This window comes from Marmota marmota, unplaced genomic scaffold, assembly GCF_001458135.2.
Source record: "Marmota marmota marmota unplaced genomic scaffold, marMar, whole genome shotgun sequence".
Taxonomy (NCBI): domain Eukaryota; kingdom Metazoa; phylum Chordata; class Mammalia; order Rodentia; family Sciuridae; genus Marmota; species Marmota marmota.
In genome coordinates, this window is record NW_025999898.1 from 685661 (window position 1) to 697840 (window position 12180).

A 12180-nucleotide genomic window follows, 5' to 3' on the forward strand; every position below is an offset into this window, starting at 1 on the left:
ACACTCTTTAAAGTCCTTGTTATCTCCCCACCAGGAACAAGCCTTCCTAGACACTACGCGTATTGTTTATCCCATCAATTGTTCCTTTGCCATCCCCCAGGTCTCAGTTGCTTCATCTCTAAAATGGAAAGAGTAACCCGCACCTGTCCTCACAGAGTGCTTGGGAGGATCTAACAATGGGTAAGAAACTACTTTGTAAACTGTAAAGTGCAGGACCTCACTGAGCCCACAAGCTTGTATGTCCCTCAAGATAGGTGTGGCAATTATCCTCTTAGGATGGGATGAGGTGGGGTTTCTGTGTCTTGTTGAATTCCTGAGAATCAGGACAGGCACAGACTCAGCTCTAAATCGGGGATGCCCTGAAGGCTCCAGTACATTCCTGAAGTCATGAGGCCTCTCTATCCGCTTGTCATGTGGGCCTGGGACTCAGGTTACCATCAGGGGAGCAATCAGCTGGAGTGCTTGTCCACCCTGTTTGCCCCATCCCCATCAGCCAGGTCATGGCCTTGGACTCAGAACTGTCTGAATCCTCCCTTCTGCATTCACTGGGGGAGAGTGATCCCCATCACCCGGCAAAGAGGACACTAGGTCTCTGAGATTCATTCTGCTTTGCTTCTCCACCCTTGGATAGATAGTCTGCACAAAATTCACAAAGCTCTTCTATCTCCTGGTTCCCCGGCTCCCTCTGGCAGTGTTGTAAAGGAGATAGGGTAGCATTCACCACTGATTGTTCTTGCAAGTTCACAGATAAGAGAGCTGAGCTCACAAAGAGGGACAGATCTGTGTGTGGCAGCCAGAACAGGACCCCAGTTTGCTCTTCCCAGCAGACCAGGCCACCTCCCTTCCTCCCACCCGGTGCTTGTTTCCCCTCTCAATTGGAGGGTGACCCAACAACCAATTAACAGTTCTTTGTTCTATCTGGTCAGGGAAGGGCCCTTTCCCTGGTGGAGAATTCCAGAGGCTGAGGCAGGGAAGGAACCAAGGGCCTAAGCTGCCCAGACAGCCCCACAGGCTGCCAGTTAGGCCCAAGACATCCTTGTAATTCCCTCCCTTTCTGTGTGTTGGCATTTGTTTTGTTTTCCTCTAGTTTCCTAGTAAAGATTTCTGTTGAAAAGCTTCAACCAGGTCTCCCCTGAGCTATGGAAAAGGGCGTTCCTAGCCCTGGGCAGGCTGGGAGGATGCTGGCAGTGGTGGCCTGCCTGAAAGACTCAGTCAACTGGAGGGAAAGGAGAACGGGGTCTGCCTTCCAGGGAAAGATCTGGACACAGCTGTGGGGTCCTCAGCCTCTCCTTCCCTGGCTGTTGGCTGCTCAGCCCTGGGCAATTTTTGCTTGGTACAGTGGCCTTAGAAAGAGCAAGAGACGAAAGGGCTAGGTGGCCTCTCTTGACTTCACTGTGCACACAAATTGCTTGGTACCCTACTTAAGGCTGGATTCCAATTCAGCAGGTCTGGGATTAAGGGTGAGGTTAAGAATCTGCAGTTCTAATCTACTCCCAGGCAAGGCCAATGTTGTTCCATGTTGTGGACAAGTCCCTTCATTGTACAAAGAGCGGAGAAGACCTCAGCCCAACCCCACTGCTGACCCCAAGAGTGAGTAATCTCTCCTTGACCTCACTGCCTCTTAAGGGCTCTTCCATCACCCACAGCTTCCCAGAGGGGGTTATTGTCCCCACTAGCCTGTGAACTTCCAGAAAGCAATGACTGACACTTATAAACATTCATGTGTGAACAAGTAGGTGACTCAGAAGTCCTACCCAGATCTCCAGAATGAATCTCACCTAAAGGAGCCCAGACCCAAATCCCAGAGAGAAGCTGAAGAGATATCTAGTGCTACACCGGGCCCCTGTGTTTATACCTACCCAGTTTGAACCTTGAAAGTTTTGCTAAGGAAGGGGTCCCAGGAAGCTGGGAAGAAGGTTGCTGTGGAAGGGGGTCCCCAAGTGTGAGGCACAAGGTGAAACCAGAGAAACCAGACCAGAAAAATCATCAAGGCAAACGGGTCATCCCAGACTCTGGCCCCCATGTTCTGTGTGATCCCCATAGGACCCTTCTCCTTCCCACTCTGAAGTCATTCAGGTCTGTGCCCATTATGTCCAGTGGATGGTCATTTGCCCACTCCTGGACAACAGATATCTGGGTAGTGGGGGTGCCTTCAAAGTCCCTGCAGTTCTATGTAGGGGAAGGAACATGAGGTTTGGAAATAAAGGGTGTCCCTAAGTGGCCCTGAACATTTCAGATGGCCTTGGGCGTGTGTTTTCTCCTCTCTGAGTCTCAGTTTCCTCCTCTGTTGGATGGGAAGCAATCAGCGAGGTTTCTGTGAGAGTTTAGTGAATGGCCAAATAACACACTTTCCCACATACAGTCAATGCAACCCCATCTTTGGTGGCCCCTCATGATCTGGACACAATCTACCTTATTCTGCTCAGGCCAAAATTCCACTTACCCACCCCTGCCCTTGCCAGCACTCTTACCCAGTGAAGGTACCCCCACATAAAACTTTTCCAACCCTCCCATCTTTAGTATAGCCAAGTCCCACCCTAATGGGCCACCAGAACAGGGTCCATCCCCGCCCCTCTAGCCCTGTCTCCCCACATCAATACACTCCAGAGGGTTTGCCAAGAACAGATTCTTTATTCATTTCTCTTTTTTCTTAAAAAAAAAAAAGTATTCCTTCAGTATAAAAAATAAATATTTTAAATATGACATTGAATAAATAAAAATAATCTGTCAGTATGAAACATTCCCACAGGGTACATTCATCAAAGAGGAATTTGTCGCCCAAGGCCAAGTCCTTTCCAATAGAAAGGAAGGAGGGAAACATCTGAGGCCCCATGGTGGGCCCACTGAGCTAGCAATGCGCATGAGAGATGAAGCCCAGGTACCAGGATTGGGGGGCGGGGGTAGAGATTATTTTAACATAGGAATATCTGTACCATTGGAAGGAAATTGCTACCTCGCTGCTACCGTGCTGGATTCTGGGACTCCGATCTCAAATGCAATGTCTGCTCTGGAGAGCCAGCAAAGCAGAGCTGGACTGCTTCGGTCAAGGAGGAGGATGAGGAGGATAAGGAGAAGAGACAAGTAAACTAGCAGTGCTGTCTTGGTTTAAATTTTTAAATAATAAATAAGGTTTGTAATACATCTCTCTTCATAAAATGCAAAATGACTCTCCTACCCTGTCCTCTACAGATGACCCATCTCTCCTCCTCTGGCCCAGGCATCCAACCCATCATGCCAGCTGGTGGTCAACACCTGCAGATGAGAAATGCCAAAATGCACAATTTCCTGTCCCCAAAGCTTTTTCACACAAATGCTCCACAATTCAGTGATGCTGTGCAAAGTGGGTGCCAACCTTCTGGAGTTAGATCTAGAAAGAGCACTGAAAACCAGGCCTGCAGGGCAGAGTCCGGGCTAGACAGAGCGCATCATGGAGCCAAGGGACTGAGCGGGCAGGAAGGAGGAGATTCTCTTGGTTCCTGAGACCTCAGAGGCTGCCAGGTGGGCCCAGCCCAGGGAATCCATGTCCACAGGGAGATGAGATGATAGCAAGATCCGGCCAGCCCCAGGCTCCCAGCTACAGAATCATCCGTTCTGGCTTTCAGACAAGTTGTCTTTCTTGCAGCTCAACTTGGAGAAATGCAGCCAGTCCTGACCCCGATGGAGCAGACAGATAGGAGGGTAGCAGGCTGTGATCCTGGACAAGGGTGTGACCCACATATAAACAGATAGGAAAAGATGCAGCTGCTATGGTGTCATTGGCCACACACCGCCACATCTTAGTCTAGCCATTGAGATGGATGACTCCTAGACTTTCCCACCCCAGGCTTCAGGGCCTGCCTGCTGCCTGCCCACCTGCCATCTGGCTAAAGTGCTTAGAGAACAACAGAGAAAGGTGCAAAGTGATGTGAAATACCATCATCAGTACCGTAATCCCGTGGCTGAACTGCTAGGATCACCGCCGGCTAGGGGTTTGAGAAGCAGCCAGAAGGCTGCTCTCAACAGCTGCCCAGCTTGGCTGCCTCTTTCCCTCCCCTGCTCCCAGACCCGAGGGCGTTTCTCAGCTTGCCTGGCCCCAGCACAAAGGAAGAGATCAGATCGGGTTCCCTGCCTGGGAGCCCAGACATGGGTGGGAGTGGGAGGGAGGCGGGGTACCAGGGACCACAGCTTCCTGGTCTGTGTCCCAGGCATCTTGGGCCTGGCTTCCCCGGTCTCTGGAGCTCAGGGCAGCTGCACAATCCCTGCACTGCCCCAGCTTCCTCCGCACGCCCTCTGTGGGTGTTCAGGCCACCCGAGGAGTTTCCCACTGTGTGGAAGCATGCTGGGTGCTGGGTCAGGATCGCTCTAGGATCCCTCAACTGTTCATTGATGAGGACACGGAATCAGCAATGGGTCAGGAAATAGGGCTGCCATGTCTACTGCCTCAGGGTCACACATTTCAACCATGAATGGTACCCCTTGCAGCACGATTCCAGGGGGTGCCAGAGCACAGTATGCAGAAGCCCCTGGAGCCAAGAAAAGAAAAAGCACCAGGCCACTCCACAAATTGGCCCAGGCTCTGCCACCTGGACCCTGACACCCACCCCCAAAGGGAGTCACAGTGGGGTGAGAGAGCTGGCCAGTTCTCTCAGATCCTGACCCTCCTCTAAGCTTCACCCATAAGGCTTATTCCACTGTAACATCGTCAGCTTCTAGACCTGGCTCTGCTAAGTGAAGCCTAAGCCCTGGCTCCTGTGGAAGGAACCATCATGTTATTTCTGCTGGGTAAGGAGCAAGGAAAGGGAATTGACTTTGCCGTTTAAAGCACCAATAAGTTAACATAAATAGGATATCATAATAAATAGGTAATCAAGCTGAGTCAGACACACAGCATTCTTGGATCTCAGGCATCCCTGAGACCCTGACCTCAAGTTCTGCTGCCCCTTGCTCTAGGGACCTGAGTCGGCCTCTGGTCCCCCTCAAGTACCTTTGTGTGACCTCACAGGGCCCCGAGGGACCTCGAGTGTGAGCTGCTACTCTTCAGCTACCTGTTCCCTCCCTTACAGACTCTTCCCCAGAAGGAAGACTCTGGATCACCTCTGAACCTCCTCACCTAACTTCACAACCTGCCCCGCCTCTGCCCACCTCCACACCCCCCACCTTCAGGTCTAGCCTCCAGATCCTGGCCACACCAGACAGTGGGAAAATAATGCAGAGGAGAGGAAGAAAAGCCATTAAGACTTCTGGGACCTCTCCTCCTTTCAGCCTCTTCCTTCCTGGGCCTGACGTTGACCTCACTGTCATCCCAAGACACTGAACACCAGCGACCTTCTGGAACCTTCCACCCAACAATCCCTAGGCCTGAGCTCTCCAACCATACTCAAGAGAAGACAGCCTCCCACCCCAGAGCCCCTTCTCTATCTTCCATCTACTTCTAGGGTACAAGGAGTCCTTTTAGAGCCCCTCTGGCCCACCCAAGTTTTGGAAACCAAGCTTTCCAAAGGCTACCAAAGGGGCCACAAAGGCACAGATGGTGGTCATTCTACCAGAGAGCCGAACAACTCCCCAGACTCCTCACTGTATAATGTGAGCAAGGGATGGAGGGACAAATGAGGGCAGAAATCCTGCCCACACTTCTCCAGTCCTGGATGCCATCTCCCAGAGGAAGGGGCATGTCCTCTGGTGGGCTTTGAATAGAGGCTGCCTGTGGAGGTTTTGACTCTGTGCTGCCCCATCACAGCCCACCCAATTGGGCTGCCAGCAGCCCCCATTTTGGGTTTAATGACGCCCCAGGCCTCAGCCACACTTTGAGAGCCCCCCACATCTGGATCCTGCTCCCGAGACCCCTTCAGTTCATGGCACACTTCATGAAACCTCCTATCTAGAAGGCCTGGGCCACCACTCCGATGACCTGCTTATACTTCCCCAGGAGCTGACAACCAAGCTTCTTCTTCTGGAAGACATCCTTCCCCGAGGTATCAGGGCCATAGGTCACGTCCACATGGGCCACATGGTACTTGTTGCACAGGCGACATAGCACGTTGCTAAGGAGACCCCGCATGACATCTGCTGTAGCATTGAGCTTGCTATGGAGGCTGAAAGCGTTGGGGTTCAGGAGTTTCTGGTCCCGGGTGATGTTGCCCAGGGAAGTGCCAAGGTATGCAATGATGCGGTACAGCTCCACCAGCTTGGCCTTCTCTGTGCCATTGGCGTGGAAGGGTGGGAAGTCCGTCACGTTGGGAGCACACAACTTGTCCAGGTTGTTGGGAAATGGCTCCCCTTGGGCTGTGTACTGAGAAGTAGAAGAGCAGAGGAAAGGTGATGTGGGAGTCAAGGGTTGATGATCCAGCCCTGCCACCAACCCTTGGGACAAACTTTTAAGCTGCAGTTTCCCCACCTATGGCATGGGGACCCAATTCCTTGTCTTGTCAGCATCTAGAACTGTCATGAGAGCTAGAAGTACTCATAAGTGTGAATGCACTTGCTAACGGTCAAGGACTAGATCATACAGGCAGTTGTCATCACCATCACCATAACCGCATGGAGACAGAAAGGAAAATGCGGCATCTCATCAGTGTCACCTCTGCTGGTACACCACACACACTTGCACTTTCACCCACTCCCCTCGCCCTCTTCCTGGTATCTCTCCAGTTACACACAGCTCCCTTTCTCAATGGTACCTCCCTGTCCATTCACTGCCTTATCCCTCTCAATCTCTCTTCATTGGCCTCTTGCTCCATGTGGCAGAGATCAGAAGTGCCAGGCCCCCATCTTCTCACCCCAGTTCTGTCCCTCACTAACTGGCCACCTTGGGAAAGCAACTTCCAGTCTCAGAGCCTAGTCTGGGGGCCGGGAAGGAAGCAGAGGGAGCCTGGGCATGGTTTAACCAAGTCCTTTCCCCTTGACTCCCTCTAACTACAAAAAGGTTCCCTCCACCCCAGGTCAGAACAACCTCCACAGATATTTGCAAACCCCTCTTTCTCCGCCCTTTCTTCTTCCTTTGTATCCTGGGGGTTGTGGGGGAGGGGTAACTTACATAGAGAATAAAGAGGGCATTGGCACTGCCATTAAGCTGCAACAGTTGGTTCCTGATCTGATTCATGAGGTTGCTGTGACATGGGTGACGTGTGGCACAGGTGGCATTGATGGGGGTGATGGGAAGGGGGCTCCCTGCCCCGTGTTTCCAGTGCAGAACCAGTAGCAGGGGTATGACTCCTGGTAACAGACAAAAGGTTGTGATGAACAGAAGGGAGAGAAAGGTAGTTTGGGGTTCGTGGCACATTAGATGGAGTTTGGGCAAAGGCTCAACCATTTCTACTTTTCACTGTGTTACTGCATCTGTTTCTCTGTTCCCCGTTTTCAGATGGCTACCTCAGCATCTCAGCTTTCTTATCTCACCCTGGGTTTCCAAGTGTTTGTGGAGGGAAGAAGTGTCCCACTCACTGATGCACACCAAGCATCACATTCCCTGGGTTGAGTGAAGGAGCAGGGAGGCAAGACAGAAGCTACTCACAGCAGCTGGAAGCTGGGTGCAGGGGACACTCAACATCTGGCCCACCTCCTTCAAGACAGCAAAGACACCAGGCCTTCTGCTCCTCTGGCTGGGAGTCATCACTTCCCAGGCCCAGCAGGTGCAAGGAGGCCTCTATCATCCCACCTCTCAGAATGATCCAGATTCCTAGTATTCCTTCATGCTCACCAGCCCGCTGCAGCCCAAAACTTCCAAACTGGAATCCCTGGGGACTTTTGTTGATCTTCTCAAACTTGCAGCTTGATTCTGGCTCCCTGAACCAATTGGCGCCTAATTCTGCTATCATCCATCCCCTCATTTCCTCCATCTCGGTATTTCCCTATTGTAGCCACTCCTCTCTGGGAGACCCTCGGCTCCACCCTGCAGGTTCCCACTCTCCATCCCCAAGCCATAATGCACCCCACCCCCTATAACTCCTCCACTCATCACACTGTCCCCTTGAGTCCGCGTCCCTTGCACCTGGCCCTGGGTTAGGGCAAAGACCACATCCCCCCACCTGGCTTGGGGAGGGAAAGGAAATGGTGCAACCAGGAAAGAGAAAAGGGAAAAGGTCGCAGGCAGCGGGGTGGGCGGGGAGGAAGGAAAGCGAAAGGTGCCAGGAGATCTGGGAGCTGTCCGGGCCTGTCCCGGATCACCCCTCCCCCCCCGGGCGCCTGCCCCGGCTTCACCCTCAGGAACCCTCAGACCTGCCGTTCCAGGACCCAGCATAAGGCACCTGAGGGTGGTAGGGGCTGAGGTCAGCCAAACTACTGCCCGGATTCCCTTTGCAGGGACAAGAGGGACCGTGGAACCTCAAGTTCACTTCTCCTGGGTCCCCAGTTCCTCCCAGCATCCCCAGGCAGTACTAAGGTCCCGGGATGGCTCGGGGGCTCCAGACCCCTATCTCACCTAGTGCAGACCACAGGCTTTCCAGGCACTAGTAGATGGAGGCGGCACCTGCTCCTGTCCCGGGCCGGAGTTTGCAAGCTGCTCGGCCGCCTGAGCCCCTCCCAGGGTGCAGCCCGGGACGCGGTTGGAAAAGAGAAAGCGGAAAGAAAGAAAGAAAAAGAAAGAGGGAGGGTGAATCCGGGAGAAAGCAGAGAAGGAAAAGCAGCGCGGGAGAGTGGTGGAGCAAGGAGGAGGAGGCGGAGGAGGAAGGCTGCGGCTGGCCCCCTCGCTTGCTGCCAACCTGCTGGCCCGGGTGGGCAGGGAGTGCGGTGCCCGGACCATGTGNCCTCAGCGGGGACGCGGAAGCCCGCATGGGGCGGGTGGATTTACCTGCGGCCAAGACCTTCATTATGGGCTGGACTCCAGGGGCCTTGGAGGAACCTTAGATGCCGGCCGTTTTCAAAGGTTCATGCTCAAATGGGGAATTTGCCTGATTTATATACTGGAGCCTGTGTTGTAAGACAGAGAAACAGCTATATTTAGCCGGTATCCCCAGTCCAGGAAGTTGTTTGAGGTGCATCATAGGAAATTATGAATGGAAGAAAAGTGAGAGTGAAGGGGGGGGGACGAGTGGGGGGAGAGGGGAGGACAGATTTTTTTTTCCCTCTTCTAAGAATTTGATTGATAAAATTATAATGAAGTCGTCGACAAAACGCCCTGTGGTTTTCCTGAGTGGTTTGCCCTGGGCCTTGTTTGAAGGTGGGCCTGGTGAGGAGGGTGCCCCCAAGTCGAGTCAGTGGTGGTCCCCAGGCAATGGGCACCCCCAGACAACCCCCGACTCACCTGGGTTTGGGGAGGTGTCAAGAAACTGGACTAGCAGATTGCGGCTGGCACCTGTGGCCCCTGGTCGGGGGGCTCTGGGGGGAAGTGGGAAGAGGCAGGCTGGGACTTGGCGGTGAAGGAGGTTCCAGGAAGAGGGGCTGGGGCCGGGCTTGGACTTTAGACAGTATAAGGCGGAAATGTGAGTGCTGGAAGCCACCTATACCGTGACCTTCTCCAACCTGCCCATTGCCACTGGGCAAAGAGGAGCTCAAAGGGAACATATTGCCCAGGGTCCCAAGGCCCCCTGATGGTCATCAGTAATGCCTTCTCTGCTGACTACTGGTACCCGTGAGGCTGGGGAACCAGCTAGGAAGACACCGGGGTGGGGGTGGGGGTGGCTGTGACTTGGTTATTTGGGGACAGTTTGGAGAGAAGCTTCAGGGAAAGTGGTTCAGCATTTCTATTCTGAAAGGGACACCTGAAGCAGAGACCAAGGACAGTTTGGCAAAATCAGACTCTGGCTTCCTCCCCAGGATTCTGAGGAATGGCTGGGGAAACCGAGAAGTGCCCAGGGGCTCCCTGACCCTCCTTGAAAGCTCCCTGGAGCTCTGCCTCAGAGAATGATGGTGGCTTCCAAAAGATGCTTCTAGTCTCTAAGGCAGGGCTGCAAGTTCTGGTATCTGCAATAGCTAGGCAGATTGATATATATGAGTGAGGGACAGTAAGGAATAGCGGGGATCAGGGCAAAATGAGCGCAAGGACTCCTGTATAAAAAGCAGTAAAAACAAAAATAAGGTGAGGGAATATGGGTCATACATCTAGGGCCATCTGTCCCCCAAGTGGCCAGGTCCTCCTATACCAAAAGACATCTCATTCTCCTGGGTACCCCACTCCAACCCCCCCCACACTTCACCCTGACCCAAGATCTTGATGGAAGAATTGGTTTTCCAATGCCAGGGCACTTTCACAGCCTGGCCTGGTCCCTGCCACCTCTGCCCGCCCCCTTACCCATCCTCCATGCCCCCAGCTCCTGCCTCTTGCCACATCCCAGACCTGCCCAGCTCCTCCCTCATCGTGCCAGGACGAGCCCTCCTGCCTGCTACTGTCCCCCCTCCTTCACACACACCCTTCTCTATCCAGGTTCTTGCTCTCCCATGGTCTCCTGGCAGGGCGTTGGATGTGGAGTGATAAAACTGCCCATCCCAGCTGGTACTTCCCAACAGGAAAGAGGCCATAGAGTGGAGAATGGCTCTCCTTTTCCCTTTCCTTTTTCCTGCAACTCCCCAACACACCTTCTTTCTTCCTTGGGGTGCGGTGGAGGTTCTCACATGGTACTCTGGGGTCAGTGTACACCCACATGCCTGGCTCAGCAACTCCACATCCCAGGATACCCCAGCTCACCCCCTTCCCTCTACCCCAGAACCTTAATTAAGACCTGAGTACTCAGAGCATGAACTCTGAATTAGCCACTTGTCCCACCCTTACACCCCACAGATGCCTGTTACCTGACAGCCTGACTGTCTTAACCTGGACCCCAAACCCATTTGACCAGGGCCCCATTGTGGGCCTTGTCTATAAATCCCCTGTATCCCAACCCAAGCTTCTTAGGGACTTCTAGAGGCTGCTACCCCATCCACCCCCTGCCCTGGACTCTCCCCTACATCCTTTTCATTGGATTTCTGGGCCTTGTACAGCTCTTGTGGCTCCCCAGACCCCTATCAACCTTACAATCCACTCCAGTCTCCATTTAATCTCAGCCCCACCCCACAGGAAACAGGAAGTGTGTCTAGAAGTCACTGACGCTAGGGCTAGTTAATCCCAGCTCTGACAGTCTCTTTCCCGTGCCTCAGTCTCCCCTCTCACAGTACCTGACTTAGTTCGTGCTCCCCAAGTGCTCTGGGACCCTCGGTGCCCCAGGTCCAGCCTCCCCCTTCTGTCCATGTCTGGGCATCACCTGCGCTGGACCTCTGGGGAGAAGGCCGGACAGGGTCTCCCAGCCGAGTGTCCGCCTGCAACGTGGCTGCAGCCGGAGTTTGTTTTCTTCCCTCCCTCTCTATGCTGTGTGTGTGTGTGTGTGTGTGTGTGTGTGTGTGTTCCCCTCTGCTCCCTCACGGAAGGCATCCTCCCTTCTTGGCTGCCTGCTCCCAGGGTTGTGACCCTGAGCCCCACCCTAGAGTGGCAGCCCCAGCCCAGCCCCTTCCAGCTGTGACTTCATCCGCTGCCTGTCCTGCTCCCGCAGACTGGGCCTGCTGGGGATTTGACAGGCCTCAGGGCAGGAGGGACAGCTGGAGGCCATAGGGAGACCCCCAAAGCCTAGGTAGAGGGCTGACAGGCCAGGACACAGGGGTGCTGTCTCCAGGTGGCTGTGTCCTTTCTCTAGGAAAGGAGCACATGGGATGGCCGGGGGGGGGGCCTTCCCAGCACCCCTCAGGGCTCTCTCTTGTGTGCACTTTGGCACATATGGCCTGTCAGCCTCTCCTTTTCTGTTGATTTTCACCCAACACCACAAGTTCCTCCAAGAATGCCCCAACTGGTTATTTTTCACATGGGGAAACTGAGGCTCGGGAAGTGAAGGCACTTGCTCAAGGCCACACAAAAAGTGAAAAGTAGAGGCTGGTATGGAACCCAGGCCTCTGGCTTGCAAGCCAGGGCAGCCCCAGAGCCACCTCACACTGTGAGGGGTCTGAGGGGCTTCCTCCAGGAAGCCTCCCTGGCCTCCCACGCTCCTGAGGGGCTCTGTTGGCCTCATCCTGTGCACTCTTGTTTTGGTCAATACCCATCTTATTCCTCAGTCTTAGAGGCTTGGATAGGCTCTGCTACTCATTTGTATTCCTGATGGCACCCATCTTGGTATTATCCCATAGTAGCTGCCAAGTTGTTTTTGAAAGCATTTTACACTTTCCAAAATGCCAAATCTCTCATGGAGGTAGGTGTAGAAGTCTGGTGGTTTGAAGCATGGACTTTGACCTCATTCAGAATCAGGT

The 12180-nt window shown here is 53.6% G+C and overlaps 1 protein-coding gene across 5 annotated transcripts; it reads right to left on the reverse strand.

Annotated features, from left to right (window-relative positions):
* Positions 1-2649: 2649 nt before the first annotated feature.
* Lif (LIF interleukin 6 family cytokine) lies at positions 2650-11267 on the reverse strand. 5 transcript variants are annotated; one of them, XM_048798213.1, is made up of 5 exons: positions 11065-11267; positions 9218-9291; positions 8765-8883; positions 7013-7191; positions 2650-6268 (listed from the first exon to the last, which is right to left on the reverse strand). In XM_048798213.1, the coding sequence occupies exons 3-5, from the start codon at positions 8781-8783 to the stop codon at positions 5858-5860; spliced, it is 609 nt and encodes a 202-aa protein (XP_048654170.1). In that variant the 5' UTR covers positions 8784-8883; positions 9218-9291; positions 11065-11267; the 3' UTR covers positions 2650-5857. The 5 variants fall into 5 exon arrangements, with proteins under 5 accessions (XP_048654170.1, XP_048654169.1, XP_048654171.1 ...); XM_048798212.1 differs by having other exon boundaries at positions 8765-9960; XM_048798214.1 differs by lacking the exon at positions 9218-9291 and having other exon boundaries at positions 11065-11266.
* Positions 11268-12180: the final 913 nt, after the last annotated feature.

Coding starts and splice junctions, on each gene's coding strand:
- Lif (XM_048798213.1), bottom strand. Junction 6,269..7,012: donor ATGCCCTCTTTATTCTCTAT/GTAAGTTACCCC, acceptor TCTACTTCTCAG/TACACAGCCCAAGGGGAGCC.